This window comes from Schistocerca serialis, chromosome 5, assembly GCF_023864345.2.
Source record: "Schistocerca serialis cubense isolate TAMUIC-IGC-003099 chromosome 5, iqSchSeri2.2, whole genome shotgun sequence".
NCBI classification, from domain to species: domain Eukaryota; kingdom Metazoa; phylum Arthropoda; class Insecta; order Orthoptera; family Acrididae; genus Schistocerca; species Schistocerca serialis.
In genome coordinates, this window is record NC_064642.1 from 268,149,903 (window position 1) to 268,168,907 (window position 19,005).

At 42.7% G+C, this 19,005-nt stretch overlaps 1 protein-coding gene across 2 annotated transcripts in view; it reads left to right on the forward strand.

Moving 5' to 3' along the window:
* The first annotated feature begins 12,773 nt into the window (after positions 1-12,773).
* The window catches only part of LOC126481353 (uncharacterized), a 68,028-nt gene continuing 61,796 nt past the window's right edge, over positions 12,774-19,005 (forward strand). For both annotated transcript variants that reach the window (XM_050105049.1, XM_050105050.1), the window contains exons 1-2: positions 12,774-12,898; positions 16,935-16,960. In XM_050105049.1, the coding sequence (XP_049961006.1) occupies positions 12,853-12,898; positions 16,935-16,960 (72 nt within the window). In that variant the 5' untranslated portion in view covers positions 12,774-12,852. The remainder of the gene's footprint in view (positions 12,899-16,934; positions 16,961-19,005) is intronic.

Here is a 19,005-nt window from a genome sequence, read left to right on the forward strand (position 1 = left end):
GGAAATCGTGTAGAAAGGCAGCAGTGCAACTGGGAATATCCAGACGCTCCGTTCAACGCAGTCTTAAAAGTGACCTCCATATGTACCCATACAAGATGACATGTGCACAGAAGCTCACTGAAGAACAATGGCTCTGAGCACTATGGGACTTAACTGCTGAGGTCATTAGTCCTCTAGAACTACTTAAATCTAACTAACCTAAGGACATCACACACATCCATGCCCAAGGCAGGATTCGAACCTGCGACCGTAGCGGTCGCGCGCTTCCAGACTGTAGCGCCTAGAACCTCTCGGCCATTCCGGCCGGCCTCACTGAAGAACACAAGCAGCAGAGACTACTGTTTGCTCAGTGAGCGGAGGATAGAGAAGAAACTCTCAATAACGTTTGGTTTTCAGACTAGGCGCATTTTCATTTAGACGGTGTGGTTAACAAACAAAATGTACGCTTTTGGGCCATTGAAAACCCACAAGTGCTTCGTGAACGACAACATTATGCTCCGAGGATTACAGCATGGGCAGCAATTTCCAGTCACGGACTTATTGGACCCTTTTTCTTTGAGAAACTGTGAACAGCGAGCGTTATTTGAGCATGGTTCGCAATAGCTTCATTCCACAGATTCTTGCTACTTCCTTGCACTTCAACACGCAGTGGTTCATGCAAGATGGAGGAAGGCCACATACTGCAAACACTGTGTTGGAGTTTTTACACGAGCATTTCGACATGCGGATCATTTCACTCAGGTTTCCATGTCGCTTCAATGACTGACAAAATTGGCCCCCCCAATAGTCCAGACCTCAATCCATGTGACTTTTTTATTTGGGAGTACCTAAAGGAAAAAATTTTCCCGAAACATCCACGTGATTTAATGGAGCTCAGAAGACTTATTCCTCAAGCTTGCAGTGAAATTACTGAAGACATGTGCCGTAGGGTAATCACTAACTTCAGTGTTCGTTTTAAGGAGGTTAGGAAACGAAATGGTGGACATATTGAGCATGTGCTGAGTTAGAACAAATCTCTATGGACAGCTCTTCATTGTAGTATATGTTCCTTTCAGATTGTATTGACAATAAAGTTTATATTAAAAAACAAAATGGTAACAGATTTTGTGCGCCACCCTGAGTAACTACAGTAGCACATGAAAGTAGGACACGCAGACTACAATAGCATAGACAGGCAGTGCACGTTATAAACAAATTCATATCAGTGAGGAATATGGATAGAAAATACACAATTGGAAATAAAAGAGGAGCGAGGAGAACGGGTGGGGGAGGGAGGAGAGAGAGAGAGAGAGAGAGAGAGAGAGAGAGAGAGAGAGAGAAAGGAAAGGTCAGGGATGAAAATTATTAGAGGACCCGAAGCGCAAAACACAACAAGAATGGAATAGTAAAGAGGATGGAACCATACGGCAACACAAGGGAATGGTGCTTGAGCGGACCTTGGATGACAACCTGTACACGAAAATTTTATTACGTCAGACGTTATATTAAAAAAAAGGGGAGGGGGAGCTGATAGAGGAACAAGGACTAATATATGAAAGTGGATCTAAACAGAAAACACTGCAGCAGGCAGAATATGTGGTGGAGCCTGGAGATGATCTACGCAACACCAGGCCATCAACTAGTTACATTGAAAAACTATTGGCGAGACGACATTACTTGTATATAAATTCCAAGCTCCTCTAGAACGTACAGTTCCCGTCCTTTAGGCTCCATACGTAAAATTTATGTGTTGTCATCAATCGGTGATAACATATGGTCTACGTTTTTTAAATTTGATAATTCTTAGACATTTCTAGCAGTTTTTATCAATGACTATAGAACTTCATGTTCAACACAGTCCTAGGTTGTTAAAAGACGGTTCTACCACCTTATTTGTGGTTGGTTTTCCGAGATTTCCCACATTCATCCCGTCGAATCTTGCTCCTGGCTTATGCTTGTTCCAACTAATGCAAAAAATTAGCTTTCAAAACAAATTTTATTAAACTTTTTATGTTGCACATTTTCTAAATTCTGTGTCAACGTAACCCCACCGGAATATAATAATTTTTGGTGAACATTTTCTACCTATACTTCATAAGCCATTAGTTACCTTGTTGTAATCATTTGATGATGTACTTCCTGATTGTTGAATAAAGACTGCAGACCATTTAGATTTTAAAATATACTACCTTATAAGTAGTACGTTGATAATTATAAGCGTTTGAGATAAACTAGTTTTGTAAACTTTCTATTAAAATTACGCCCTTTGGCCAATACGTGTTTTCAAATTCAAAAATCAATTGGATCAAAAATGGCAGTGTTAGAATTTCGGCGGACGCCGATGGCGTCTGTGAAGGAGAAAGCGCAATGTGTATTGAGGTCTCATGAAACACGATTGCTTATTATAGTTCAACTACAGTTTCGAAGAGACCCGTCGGATGAGAAGAACATTAAAGGACGGTATGAAAAGTGTAGAGAGACTGACAGTGTTGGTGACAATGTAAGAGGTGGCATACCTGGAGGGATCGACGAAACTGTTGACACCGTGACTTCAGTATTTCAACGCAGTCTGCGGAAGCCGGTGCGTCGTGTTCCAAGAGAAACCGACATAGCTCAGAGCACTGTAGTGAAGATTTTACGCAAATCTGCTTTTCCTTTGAAAGGGTACAGTACCGCCCGACATTGAAAATAGGTACAACATACTTCATTATATTTGTCAGAACACTTTTTTTTGTACAATAACTAAATTTCAATTAATACAGCGAAGCCGGATACCAGTGTGCGAAAGAATGACAATTTATTTATTTAAATTGATCACATGTGCACTCCCACAAAGTAAATCCCTACATCCAGTTTGGTGAGATCTGTGAAATGAATGACTGTATGGTCGTCTGCTAACCACAGATAGTGAATGTGAATATATGATCATCTTTGAGACGATCCATTGGCCACCTTTGGTGGGACCAAAGAGATGAAATTTACCTGAGCTTTGAGCGCCTGAAATGTGGCTGACCAATACGGTAGCAAGGTGCTCCCCCACTTCGACAGAGGTGTGAGAGAACCTGGAGAACGGCCATGTTTCAGCTCTCTGCCGCTGGATCTTGTGCTGTTAAGACCTATCTTAGTTGTGCTCCGTAATGACAAAAGAGTGGAGACATGGTATGCATGTGGAATATTTAAGAGTAGTTTGAAATAATAATTTCTCTATTTCAGAAACTTTTGTGGGGAGAATTAAATGTTAGGCAGGTAATATTAATGGGATTGTAGTAATCTTCGGAAGTGACCAACGGTCACAATGAAACCACGTGTAGCAATAAGTTGAAATACTTCCGTGTGCTTAAGTTAAGCTGAATTACTAGTGTGTGTACAATAAGTTGAAATATTTAAGAAATAGTGTGTGTACCATAAGTTGAAATATTTAAGGAATGGCGTGTGCAGGACTTGAAATTAGAGACGAGTACTTCCACGTGGTGAGTACTGTGTGAGTCTCACACTGTGTATGAGACAAAAGATAAAGAGAAGTACTGATCCATGGTATCAGTTGAGGACTCGCGTGTGTGATGAATATGTTCTTAATATTACTTTGCGTGATATGATTCCGTGTGACGCTAGATTCAAACTCTGAGAGAGAAGCAAGGTGAGTCGGCCGTCTATCCAGCAACGCCACTTGGCTTGCATTGCACAGGAAGACGTGCAAATATCTCCAGAGTTCATAGTAGGAAAGTAGAATTACAAAGTGGGCAGTGTCGTGTGAAACTGGGATAAATACTAATTGAAGTGGGAAAGCTGAAAGTGATAGTGTTGTGACTATTTAGTGTTTTGTATTTCATGTCGTAGTGTGGTGTATGTGATGTAACTTGGGTATGTGTGGTTTGCATGGGAGAGTAGCAAGGTAGTTTCAAAAGATTAGTGGGTTATGCTTGTTCCTTCTGTACTGCTCGGTCTGGAGGATAGTTTCGTGATGATGATTGTGAGAGTCGAAGTGTGAGAAATAATAAAAGATCCACCATCCTATCCAGAAAGTGCACTGTAGCGTTAAATAATTACAAGACCATATTATAGATATTCACCAATGTAAAGCCATGCCCACTGGGCGGAATTTCTCATGTGTTATTGTTGTAGGTTATAGAATTTGTGTGTTTAGGTTAGAGAATTTACCTGAATAAATAAGATAATGAAAAGAAAAAGATTGGTGGACTTTTCCTTCGAATTGTATGTTGTCATAATGTCCCGAATTTATAATGTGTGCGCCATTCATATTCAGTGTGGTGGCCATGTGTTGACAAAAGCCGTTAAATAAAAAAAAGAAAGAAAATGTGGTATTGCCAGTGCGTAGTGTACAGTCAGAGTTCTGTAAATTACTAATAGTCAGATGCGTGTTTCCGTTGCGTACTAATCATATAGGAGGATAACTTGTAACTTGTGAGTACTAGAGTTCATGTTACGCGGTAAATAAGAATGAATCCACTCGCTTGGCAGACCACTCATCTTGCAGGCCTGACTGCTTGATGCCACAGTATGAGCAATGCATGTGGGTGCCTCTCATAATTTCGACCCTGCCAGGATTCCATGCTCTCCTGTCATTCTGATAGTTTCTGCCGTTCCTATCCTCGACTCTGTGTGACCTATGAGTCGTTTCGCCGTTCACAATGTTGCTCTCATTACCCAGTTCCTGTAACAAGTGTTGAAATGACGTGGAATCGTCTAAGCCTCTGCCTGCTATCACTATATCTCTGCGCAATTTCACTGGCAACTTCGCTATACAGATCCTAATGAGCTCCCCAGGTTCGTATGTCACATCCAAATACCTATTTCGTCTCAGCATTTCTTGATAGCACGCCACTGGATCTCTTATATCACCTTCGTTACAATTTGACATCATCAATATGCTTTGTGTAACCTGTTCCTGCTTACTTTTCGACCAGAATTCGTTTAAATAGCTACTACAGTCTTTAATGACTTCCTGCATTTTCGCTCTAGCCTCGTCCCTCAAATGGTTACACACAAACTTCATTTTGAGGGGCAGTCCCCACGATGAAGGTAATGAATCTTGAAATTGAGACAGCCTTGGACTATACCCAGTTGGGTTTGCCCCTGTTTTATCCGACACAACCGTTCTTCTGACTCTGTGAATTCGTCTTCCTCTTTCTGCCTATTTTCGTTTTTTGAATTTATCTCACTCTCCCTCTGCAGTCTACCTGGTGGTGTTTCACCTTCACTTCTGCACGCTAATTGCAACTGTGCAAATTCTTCCCTATGTTTCCTACTTATTTCTAATTGCGCCTCTTTAAGTTGTAATAGTGATTGTATCTCCCCCTGGTTGGCATAAACCTCTCGCTGCATACTGTCAGAGCCTGTGTCGCCTCTTATACTGAGCTTTTCTGCATCTGCACTAATCGTATTCATTCTGACCACTACCTCTTTGATTCGCTCATCCGGCAACACGTCCCTACGTTCAGTAGTATCACTCTTTATTGCAAATACTTGTACCTCCAAATTATTAGCTTTTTCTTTCACGGCGTCACATACTTGCTTCAACGCACCCAGATTCTTCTCCCCCTCATCTAACCGATTATTAACTGCGGGCAGACGCTCATCGATAACTCTGTGTAGCTTGGTCATTGACTCTTTATTTCCCTTATCCACCGCTTCCAATCTTTCCTTTTTATCTACATCCATCGCTTCCCATCTCTCCTTATACGCTTCCCATCTTTCCTTATTATCTTTATCAATCGCTTCCAATCTTTCCTTATTATCCCTATCCATCGTGTCCAATATTTCCTTAAACTCCCTATCTCTCTCCTTATTATCTCTATCCATCCTCTGTAAAAACTGCAGTAGCACATTGTCATTTGCTACTCTCGACGCGCTCACCTCGTTCGCCTGAGAAACGGTAGCTTCGCTAAGGGTAGCTTCACTTTCACTGCATACCTGACCTAGTCCCGGCTCGCCCACGTCGTCGGGAAAAGCCCCCATTTGTGGACAAAGCCTGCCGCATAAAGGATCACCTAGCCGCGGTCCGCTGAACAATTCAGCCCCTTCCGAGTGTTTGTCGTTCTCGCTCATTAACCCATGGTCAACAGCTACTTCCTGCTACACTGCTACGTTCACCCTAGAATCACTATTCTCCATGGTGACTACACTTTTTGACTGCGACCTAGTTACTACAGACATTATGCAAAAAAAAATTATGCAACGATCTTCCAGCCTTGGACGATATAGCAATTAATTACATAAAAAAAGATCCTCCCCAATCCAGAAAGAAATTGCAAACAAAATAAAATTTTACTTCTTAGCACTATCACAATATATTCCATCAAAATAAAAAAAAATCTTAACAGCAAACCCTAACAGCAAAATAATCTGGCAAAATATCCTGGCAGGGTCGAAATTATGAGAGGCACCCACATGCCTTGCTCATATTGTGGCATCAAGCAGTCAGGCCTGCAAGATGAGTGGTCTGCCAAGCGAGTGGATTCATTCTTATTTATCGAGTAACATGAACTCTAGTACTCACGCTTAAGTTACAAGTTATCCTCCTATGTGATTAGTACGTAACGGAAACACGCATCTGACTATTAGTAATTTACAGAACTCTGACTGTACACTACGCACTGGCAATACCACATTGTCTTCCTTTTTTTTTATTTAACGGCTTTTGTTAACACGTGGCCACCCCACTGAATATGAATGGCGCACACATTATAAATTCGGGACATTATGACAACATACAATTCGAAGGAAAAGTCCACCAATCTTTTTCTTTTCATTATCTTATTTATTCAGGTAAATTCTCTAACCTAAACACACAAATTCTATAACCTACAACAATAACACATGAGAAATTCCGCCCAGTGGGCATGGCTTTACATTGGTGAATATCTATAATATGGTCTTGTAATTATTTAACGCTACAGTGCTCTTTCTGGATAGGATGGTGGATCTTTTATTATTTCTCACACTTCGACTCTCACAATCATCATCACGAAACTATCCTCCAGACCGAGCAGTACAGAAGGAACAAGCATAACCCACTAATCTTTTGAAACTACCTTGCTACTCTCCCATGCAAACCACACATACCCAAGTTACATCACATACACCACACTACGACATGAAATACAAAACACTAAATAGTCACAACACTATCACTTTCAGCTTTCCCACTTCAATTAGTATTTATCCCAGTTTCACACGACACTGCCCACTTTGTAATTCTACTTTCCTACTATGAACTCTGGAGATATTTGCACGTCTTCCTGTGCAATGCAAGCCAAGTGGCGTTGCTGGATAGACAGCCGACTCACCTTGCTTCTCTCTCAGAGTTTGAATCTAGCGTCACACGGAGTCATATCACGCAAAGTAATATTAAGAACGTATTCATCACACACGCGAGTCCTCAACTGATACCATGGACGAGTACTTCTCTTTATCTTTTGTCTCATACACAGTTTGAGACTCACACAATACTCACCACGTGGAAGGTCTCGTCTCTAATTTCAAGTCCTGCACACGCCATTCCTTAAATATTTCAACTTATGGTACACACACTATTTCTTAAATATTTCAACTTATTTTACACACGCTAGTAATTCAGCTTAACTTAAGCACATGGAAGTACGAGGGCGGTTCAGAAAGTAACCTCCGATTGGTCACAGTGCGGGTTGTGGGGGGAGTAGCGACGCCATCTGTGCGTTCACGCACTCAACAGGTCAGTCGGCATCAAGTTGTGGTCGAGTGAACGTCGTACCTGCGCTAGTTTAGTTTTTGTGGCAGTTTGAAATGTGTGCTGCAATAGAAAACCCCGCCAAATGTGAAGTGCGTGCTGTCATAAGGTTTTTTACAGCCAAAGGATATTCTGCAGCAGCTATTCATCGTGAGCTTTGTGCCGTGTACGGACCAAGAGTTATGAGTGAAGGAATTGTCCATGAATGGGTACGTTTATTTAAAAGTGGACGAGAAAACGTTCATGATGAAGAGAGGAGTGGTAGACCATCATTGGTGACTGACAAACGCGTTCAGACAGTTGATGCAAAAGTTCGTGAAAATCGACGTTTCTCAATGTCGGAGTTGTCTACTGGTTTTCCACAGATTTCTAAGACTCTCTTGTACGAGATAGTGACAGCAAGATTGGGTTACCGTAAGTTCCGTGCACGATGGGTGCCCAAAATTCTTACCGACCACCACAAAACTCAAAGAATGGCCTCTGCATTAGACTTTCTGTCACGTTACGAGGACGAAGGAGAACCATTGTTAAACAGAATCGTGACTGGTGACGAAACCTGGATTAAGTACGTGAACCCTGAGACAAAAGAACAATCAAAGATGTGGGCACGTTCAAATTCGCCTACCAAACCAAGAAAAGCCTCGCAAGATTTTTCTGCCAGAAAACAGATGGCAACGGTGTTTTGGGATGCCAAAGGGGTGTTGTTGGTTGAATTCATGGAACGTGGTACGACCATTAATCAAGACGTGTACTGTGAAACAATAAAAAAGTTACGACGGGCTATACAGAACAAATGCCATGGTATGCTGACTTCCGGTACCGTTTTTTTGCACGATAACGCCCGTCCTCACTCTGCTCGCAGAACAACGGCCCTTCTTGAGTCCTTCAAGTGGGATGTTATCAACCATCCACCTTACAGCCCAGACCTGGCGCCAAGTGATTATCACCTCTTCATGCATTTGAAGAAATGCCTCGGGTCACAGCGGTTTGATGACGACGAAGAGCTCAAAGATGCGGTCACAGGCTGGCTCCAGGCACAAGCGGGCGATTCTTATGCAGAAGGAATTTCAAAGCTTGTGAAGAGATACGATAAGTGCCTCAATCGCTATGGAGACTATGTAGAAAAATAGTGCAAAGATGTAGCTGTAAGATGTATATATTAAAATATTTTTATTTAACTTGGTGTATTTTTTTAAATCAACCGGAGGTTACTTTCTGAACGGCCCTCGTATTTCAACTTATTGCTACACATGGCTTCATTGTGACCGTTGGTCACTTCCGAAGATTACTGCAATCCCATTAATATTACCTGCCTAACATTTAATTCTCCCCACAAAAGTTCCTGAAATAGAGAAATTATTATTTCAAACTACTCTTAAATATTCCACATGCATACCATGTCTCCACTCTTTTGTCATTACGGAGCACAACTAAAAAAGGTCTTAACAGCACAAGATCCAGCGGCAGAGTGCTGAAACATGGCCGTTCTCCAGGTTCTCTCACACCTCTGTCGAAGTGGGGGAGCACCTTGCTACCGTAATGGTCAGCCACATTTCAGGTGCTCAGAGCTCAGGTAAATTTCATCTCTTTGGTCCCACCAAAGGTGGCCAATGGATCGTCTCAAAGATGATCATATATTCACATTCACTATCTGTGGTTAGCAGACGACCATACAGTCATTCATTTCACAGATCTCACCAAACTGGATGTAGGGATTTACTTTGTGGGAGTGCACATGTGATCAATTTAAATAAATAAATTGTCATTCTTTCCCACACTGGTATCCGGTTTCGCTGTATTAATTGAAATTGAGTTATTTTACAAAAAAAATGTGTTGTTCTGACAAAAATAATGAAGTATGTTGTACCTATTTTCAATGTTGGGCGGTACTGTACCCTTTCACCTTGCATGAAAGGTACAACACCTACATGTTTTTCAGACCTATGACAGGCCCCGACGTGCTGAGTTTACTAAGAACATGCTGGAACGAATCGATATGGACAATGATTACCTTAAAAAAGGTTGTTTTCCCTATGGAGCCACTTCCCACATCTCATAAAATGTATGTAGGTATAATGTCCTGATCTTCGGATCTCAGAATCCACGTATCGTAGTACAAAATGGGTCAAATGGCTCTGAGCACTATGGGACTTAACATCTGAGGTCATCAGTCCCCTAGAACTTTGAACTACTTAAACCTAACTAACCTAAGGACATCACACACATCCATGCCCGAGACAAGATTTGAACCTGCGACCGTAGTGGTCGTGCGGTTCCAGACTGTACCGCCTAGAACCGCTCGGCCACCTCGGCCGGCCTATCGTAGTACAGTGTGGCTCAAGACACAACACAATTATTAGACGTTCTTTTCGCTGAGCATTACGGCAACATTTTACCTGTATATGTGCGAACCTTACGTCACACCGCAGTTACAGGGATTTCAAGCGTTAGTAGTGTTTCAGCAAGGTGATCCACCGCCATGCTGGGCGTTGTTTGTTTGTCAGTTCTTGGATGAAATCTTCCTGGACACATGGATCTGTAATTTAATGTCAAGCCCCTTCAGATACACCGGTGTGCTCATTCCCTCGAACCGAATGTCGCAGTTTTAGGTTTCCAGCTTCCACCGATAAGTGACACATAATCATTTCATGCTTTCTCAACAAGTGGTCGCGACGTTATACCGCGTGGCATAGTCCTATAGAGTATTTTGTGTTATCCAGAGTTTTGAATTATACATTTTTAACGCGAACAGAAAATATTTCTGAGACAATCTGTTCATCGTTTAGATGGGTATTTCGAGCCATGGTACAGTGGATACCTTAAGCTTGCCACTTGATGAAAACAAGTGTAAAAACACCTTGGTCACTTCATCAGTTTCTGTATATATACACCGTAAATAGGGATTGGTTCAAAAATTTTACTCTAATTTATGACTGAGAGTTTTAATATTCATAATAGGTAAACTAGTGTTTAAAGTAGTAGAATAAAATATTATCTGGTATCTTCACATTTCATGTGCAATTAGAATAACACATTAAGCATTTAAGGAGCAGTCAAAAAAATCGGGACGAATGGAAAAAAGTGGTTAAACTGTTTATTATTTCAAAAATAATCACCATAACTTAATAAGTTTTCCCCAGTGTGGCTTCATCGTAAAATGCTTCGGTTTGCGGTCCATAATTGCACCCAGGTGTGCACCTCTTCGTCCGAAGCAAACGACGGCCGCGAACGCCTTTCTTCAGAGCTCCAAAAATATAGGAACCACGAGGGAAGGGATCGAGACTGCGTGGGGGATGTGGCAGGGCTTCCCATCGAAACTTCTGCAGCGTAGTCGAGACAGCCTGCAAAAAATGCCCGCCTAAATATTGCCGAAGTTTTTTCAACCACGCTGCAGGAGTTTTGCTGGGAAGACCTGTCTCATACTCCATAGAGTCCCGATCTCTCCCCATTCCATTTCCATAGGTTTGAACCATGAAGGAAGACCTTCATGGCCGTCGATTTGCTTCGGGCGAAGAGGTGGGCGCCTTGGTGCAATCTCGGTTCTTCATCTACATAGATATTCCGCAAGCCACCGTATGGTGCGTGGCGGAGGGTACCCTGTACCGCTACTTGTCATTTCCCCTCCTGTTCCACTCACAAATAGACGTAGGAAAAAAACGACTGTCTTCATGTCTCCGTATGAGTCCTAATTTCTCCTATCTCATCATCGTGGTCCTTACGCTTGATGTATGTTTGCGGCAGTAGAATCGTTTGGCAGTCAACATGAAATGCCGCTTCTCTAAATTTCCTTAACTGTTTCTCGAAAAGAACGACGCCTTCCGTACAGGGATTCCCATTTGAGTTGCCGAAGCATCTCCGTAACACTTATGTGTTGTTCGAACCTACCGATAATGAATCTAGCAGCCCGCCTCTGAGTTGCTTCGATGTCTTCCATCAATCCGACCTGGTATGGATCCCAAACACTCGAGCAGTACTCACGAATAGGTCGCACCAGCGTCCTGTATGTGGTCTCCTTTACAGGTGAACCACTCTTCCCTAAGACCTTTCCAGTAAACCGATCTCGACCATTCGCCTTCCTTATCAGAATTCTCACATGCTCGTTCCACCTCATATCGCTTTTGAACGTTACGCACAGACATTTAAATGACTTGACTGCGTCAAGCAGAATACTAGTAGTACTGTATCCGAACATTACAGGTTTGTTCTTACATTTTTCCACAGTTAGGGCTAGCTGCCATTCATAACACCAACTAAAAATTTTGTCTAAGTCGTTTTGTATCTTCCTACAGCCATTCAACTTCGAAACCTTGCTGTACACCACGGCATCATCAGCTAACAACCGCAGATTGCTGCCCGCCCTATATATATAGAGAGAACAACAGCGATCCTATCAGACTTGCCTGGGGCACTCCTGACGATACCTTTGTCTCCGATGAACACTCGCCATCGAGGACAAACTGCTGGGTTATATTATTTCCGTAGGCGACGGCCAACATTTTCGATAAAGGCATTGACCGTCTTGTTTCACACAGGTTGGTGATAACTTTTGAAATAATAAACAGTTCAATTGCTTTTTTTCACCTGTATCTTTTTCATTTGACTGTACTTTGTACATACGTCTGATGTGCAGAACTCGAATCCTGCCCTGCTACACACTCAGACGTTTCAGTTCAGTTTTAGTTTCTAGTAAGGCGGAGCAGGTAATGGATACTGACTTGTAGTCAGTGTACCCGGAACTCTTTGTTATGAAATCTCAAAACTGTATCGCCATTCATCTTGAAACGAATAAGTTTCCCACTAGCTCAGATCTTGGGTATACATTTGCCTGTGCGTGAAAGTGAAGCATGACTGATGTTATTTCCCAGGATGCTGAGTGTTCACAGACACCAAGAGTCACAAAAGGTTTGCGTTATGATTTGCAGCAGTGAACTGCTTTAACCCTTCAGTTCATTAGCTAGAGGGAACACAACGTGTGGAGATACGATACGTGGAAAAGGAGAAGTGGTGTCCTTGCTGAGTGGCCTGCAGGAAACGTGGGCAGGTCGTCTAATTACTGTTATCGGCTTCGGCCGCCGTCGGCGTGTAACGAACGAGCGCGCGTTCTCATTTGTAGTCTACGGCGCCTGGTCAGTCACACTGCATTCACAATGCGGGCCACTGTGTGCTCGATAGTCCTCATTCTCTCCAGCTTGGGTAAGTTGACTAATGTAGGTGCCTGAAGTGTGGATGGTTAGGAGTTTCAGGTGCAGTGCGAAAACCCTAGGGTCCCGATTCCCGAAGGCAAATCTGATTTCAACATTGTCGATAGAAACCCTGAAGCAGCCAGAAATGCCTCAATGAAGCTTTTGTTTCCTCGGCAGAAATCATTTCGGGCCAGGTCACTTTACATACAGTTTCTACATCAGTATTCACATTTTTCTTCTATGATAATCTTACTATTGTAAGTAAACGCAGCATCCATTGTGGATACACGTGGTAAAATACACACTTGAGCAGTGTAACTTAAATCTGAGTACCAATTCCTCTATGACTTTGTGCACATTTCACATTACATTTACACTTTTTGACTATCCGGTGCAACGTTTCAGTAAAAGTCAAAGAACTGCCTCTCGGACACTCGTGGTGCATATCCAATAGGACGGATATGCCCACTTCAGTAGAAAACCCCCTGGACAGAAACAGCCGCTGATTAACAGAAAACAACGATGATGGTTTCTTACATGTCATTTTAAAACATATTTGTGCAGTAAAAACAACACATTTACTTTGCAAATACGACAAATTTAGTACCTGATCCAGCTTAAGCAACTGTATATCTGTTGAAAAAATCAGCAACCAGTTGCACAAAAGGAATTTCGTTTCTTTATGGGCTTTAAACATCTAGTGCCCTTCTTCCTGAGATTATAATTACTATCGCCTATTAGCGAGCGTAAAAAAAAATAAACAGTTGCATGCAGCATATTATCGTACTCTTGTGGATCACAGTGTAAAAATTAAGTGGGCAGTTGTGGATAGATACTAGAAAGAGGAATAAAGCGACTATAAATGCACATCATCAGAAGATATAAGTAGGTGGCAGCTCTACAAGCATAGCTCCACGTTACTGCTACACCAAATATCCTCTAGGGTCTGTTTTGCGTATTCTAGTCTTTGCTTGCCCCTGCTGTTATTTGCCGGCCGGAGTGGCCGTGCGGTTCTAGGCGCTACAGTCTGGAACCGAGCGACCGCTACGGACGCAGGTTCGAATCCTGCCTCGGGCATGGATGTGTGCTGTCCTTAGGTTAGTTAGGTTTCATTAGTTCTAAGTTATAGGCGACTGATGACCTCAGAAGTTAAGTCGCATAGTGCTCAGAGCCATTTGAATCAACCAGCTGTTATTTCATTATTGTACTTTTTCCAGTGCAAGGTTATTTACGCCTGGATACCGAGCAGATCTCCAACTACCTTATTCCTTCTTCCGCAGATTTAATAACATCATCAGTCATTGCAGTACTTTTTTCATTTATCTATCCACATTCTTCGATAGCACTACATTTCAAAAAAATGGTTCAGATAGCTCTGAGCACTATGGGATTTAACTTCTTAGGTCATCAGTCCCATAGAACTTAGAACTACTTAAACCTAACTAACCTAAGGACATCACACACATCCATGCCCGAGGCAGGATTCGAACCTGCGACCGTAGCGGTCTTGCGGTTCCAGACTGCAGCGCCTTTAACCGCACGGCCACTTCGGCCGGCGATCTCCGTACACTACGCCTTAAATTTTTCTTTCTAAACTTTCATATGTTACTGTCGAACAGTAGCACTGGCATTAGCATTGGCGGCCACATGACGGACCTGGCGAAGGGGAGCGGAAAGAGGGGGAGTTCTGAATTTGTATCAAAACTGGCAATTTTAGAGCCTTGCCCTTCTGGATGAATTTCTCCATATGCCCATAAACAGTACAAAAATTACAACGTGTTTCAAACACATTCATTTGATTTTACTAGATTAATTTTCTGCATGAATGAAGATGGAAACTTTGGGTGAATATTAACTCATCTCGCTAAATATTTTTATTTTCAAAAGAAGCACCCGAATGCACAAGGGTGTATTTTTCATATACGTAGACATGTGTAAGTTTTGGAGCTGGGTTTAAGATAAAATTTTTCATTTACCTGTGACAAATATCCGTTATGCTCTCAACCGGGCGCGCAGTAAACGTCCGGACGACAGTCAAACTCGACCCAAGCTTTGGCGAGCGTCCCAGAAGTTACTGCTGTGTACCATGGCGGTTGATCCAAAGTTGTTGGAAGGAGAGACACGAAGGCGGAGTCTTTGGTTGATTTGGGGGACGGGACCAAAGGGCGAGGTCATCGGTTCCATCAGATTCGGGAAGGATGGAAAAAGAAGGCGGCCGTGCCATTTCAAAGAAACCATCCCAGCAGTTGCCTGAAGCGATTTACGGAAATCATGGAAAAGCTAAATCAGGATGGCCGGACGCGGGTTTGAACCGTCGTCCTCTCGAATGCGAATCCAGAGTACTAACCACTGCGCCATCTCGCTCGGTGCTGAGTCTTTCATAAACCCCACACAAAAATCAAGTGCACGACGCACAATGAAGGAATTATTCGAATGGGACACAAATCGGTAGATGTGATGAACGTGTGCACACAAACGAATGACTACTTCAGAAAAATTGGATGATTTAGTCAAGAGAAAGAGCTTCACAACCAGAAAGTCAATAACGCATTGGTCCACCTCTGGTCCAAATGCAAGCAGCTATTCGGCTCGACACTGATTGGCAAAGTTGTTGGATGTCTTTCTGAAAGATATTGTGCCAAATTCTGTCCAAATGGCGCTTTAAGTAGTCGAATTCCCGAGCTGGTTGGAGGACCCTCCCCGTGATGCTCCCAATGTTTTCAATTAGGGAGAGATCCGGAAACTTTATTGGCCAAGGTATGCTCTGGAAAGCAAGCAGACAAGCAGTAGAAACTCTCGCCGTATGCTGGTGGGCATTATCTTGCTGAAATGTAAGCCCACGATGGCTTGCCATGAAGGGCAACAAAACGGGGCGTAGAATATCGTAGACGTACCACTGTGCCGAAAGAGTACCGCAGATGACAGCCAAAGACATGCTACGAAATGAAATGGCGCTCCAGACCATCATTTCTGGTTGTCAAGCCATATGATGGGCAATAGTCTAGTTGGTGTCTCACCGCTGCCCAGGGCTTCTCCAGGTACGTCTTCAGTAGTTCAAATGGTTCAAATGGTTCTGAGCACTATGGGACTTAACATCTGAGGTCAGCAGTCCCCTAGAACTTAGAACTACTTACACCTAACTAACCTAAGGACATCACTCACATCTCTGCCCGAGGCAGGATTCGAACCTGCGACCGCAGCAGTCGCGCTGTTCCGGACTGAAGCGCCTAGAACCGCTCGGCCACCGCGGCCGGCTTCTTCACTAGTAATCTGGGCTCAGTGCGATGCGGGACTCATCGCTGAAGACAATTCTACTTCAGTCAATGAGATTATAGACCGAATCTGACCCACGCCACTGCAAAATGGCTTGTTGGTGTACAGACGTCAATGATAACAGGCGAAAGGGGCAACATCAGCCCAGTCCCCTTTCTGTGATCTGCATATTAATAGTTCTTGCCTCCCCGAAGCACCAGTTGCATGTCAGATCAATAGTAATGATGAATTATGGGTTCTGAGATCCTCTCTGGCGTTTGCTCGGTCCTCAGTTTCTGTCACCTCTCTAGGTCGACCACTTCCTTCTTGATCCTGTGTTCAGCCCTGTGACCATGCCTGCCAACATCGTCGAATAGTGGAATGATTTTTTTTCTATAGAAACGTTTACACCAACGTTTCTACCGTCTGAAATCGAAATCTTATGTTGAAATAAGACGTTATTAATACGGTTTTGGCAGCGTCAGACGTAATAAATTTCGTGAACCATCCATCGTAATCGCCTAAATATCGTTCTTGTAGAACCAAACAATTCTCAGGATTCGCAGAAAACTTTTACAGACCAATGTAAATCTCGCTGGAGAATTTGAGAATTATTACAAAACAATGATGTAGCTTGGATGTAGCTTAAACTTTCATCTTTGTCAATGCAAAAATTTTAAGCGTAGTGTACAAACTTGTACTAAATTCTTTGTCAGATTTAAATAATATTTACAGTGGTTGTTCCCGATACAACATAACTTGAAATCAACTTTTTCATTTTTTTCATTTTTCAGGCTTCATCAGTGTTACCAATGCACAGGTAAGAACAGTAACCATGAAACATTTAAGTACAAATGAAGACTACAGCAATTTTCAGCCGAAGCTTCTCACATTAATGTTTACTTTTATAAGAATTGTAGTTTCGTAACGGAGTTGACTTATTTTTGTCGGTCTGAAAGTATCTCGAGATACTTTGATCTTCTTCTCGATTCTAATGCGACAGATCACTAATAAAGATCTTACCTTTGTGCAAAGGTAGAGAGAGAGAGAGAGAGAGAGGTGGGGGGGGGGGGGGGGGAGTAGGAGAAAGAGAGAAGGGAGACAGGAATTAAAAACCGTTAATATTTACTGGTTTCACTGAGGTGGTGTCAGCCATCGGGCAGAAATTTTTGCTATATGGCGGTCAGGATTTAGGAGCCCGTTCGCTGTTACAGGGTTAATACAAACCTTTACGCCAAATTTTTCGACCGAGCGAGGTGGCGCAGTGGTTAGCACACTGGACTCGCATTCGGGAGGACGACGGTTCAATCCCGCGTCCGGCCATCCTGATTTAGGTTTTCCGTGATTTCCCTAGATCACTTCAGGCAAATGCCGGGATGGTTCCTTCGATTTCCTTCCCCATCCTTCCCTAATCCGAGCTTGTGCTCTGTCTCTAATGACCTCGTTGTCGACGGGACGTTAAACACTAATCTCCTCCTCCTCCTCCAAATTTTTCGACCTTTATGCGCCTTCCATATAATACTAAGTGCTCCATTTGCTTGCAGATACTTTTAGCCAGATGGAAGTTAGGCTCATAAATATATCGGAGGGTACTGGTCCACAGCTAAGATTGCTGTAACTATACCCTTTCCAATCCCCCAACTACTGTAAAACTGACGAAAAAAGTCAAGATGGCGAAAGTATTTGTAAACCTTACGAGAGATTCCAATAACCATATTCGGCCATCAGAACTATTAAGAATACCTTCACGTGGTTGACTAGCATTTGACACTTGGTGACCATCTGTTGTTGCTCTCAATCGTTCTGATGATGGTCAGTGGCGACCGATACCGATAGAAAACACAATAGAAAACACTTTCCATGATTACGTCAAAGAGAATATTAGGTATACAATTTAAAAAAAATGTATCACTACCTGTCGACATAATATCATTTCTCCAAATTCCACGAAAGCCAGTTTTCGAAAGTGAAAATGACAAGCAAATAAAAATATGCGAAATTACTCCATAAAATGGCGGGACTAGCACTTGTCTTGCGAAAAAAAGAGCGGACAGACCTATTGAGTTGATAAGTTTGTGGTCTGTGTCCAGACCAGATGTGATTTAAATTCAAAGAAATAATATCGACGGCATTTGACAAATATTGAGCCGTAGCATCGTACATCGTGCCTATTGAGATCGCACATAAGAGCAATGAACAGGCGGTCAGTATGTCACGCGCTGGACAAGTGGCGTCACTTGCCCGTGTGTATTTAGTTTATGTGCGGTCTGGTAGAAGTCACTAGCTGACGGACACTGTTTGAGCTGCTGGAAAAATAATTTCATATATAAACTGAGGAGAGTTACTGCTGCCAGCTGCAGCGGGACATTATGCGGAGTCAGCGGCGACGAGCGTAAATGTGTACCAGACAGGGATTCGAAACCGGGATCTCCTGCATATTAGGCAGGTGCGTTAATCACTGTAAATTGAAGAAAATTGCTGCTGTCACCTGCAGCAGGACATTATGTGGAGTCAGGGGCGACGAGCGTAAATGTGTACCAGACCGGGACTCGAACCCGCGATCTCCTGCTTATTAGGCAGGTGCGTTAACGACTGCGCTATCCTGGACACAGCGTTCTTTCCGACATATCAAAAAAACAAGTACCACGAATTCTTATGAAATTCTGTCATTTCATTTTGCACTTTTGTTTGTTTAATTTTCTAATTGTTTATTAATTTATATTATAATTGTGCTTGGATATGAGAGTGAATGAAGATGTGAATGTGAAATAATGTTTTGTGTGAAGGTTTTTTGCTATACATTGAGTAACTGGTCTTGTGAGGAATATTCGAGATGACGTACGAGTTAGTCATTGGTACTGAGGA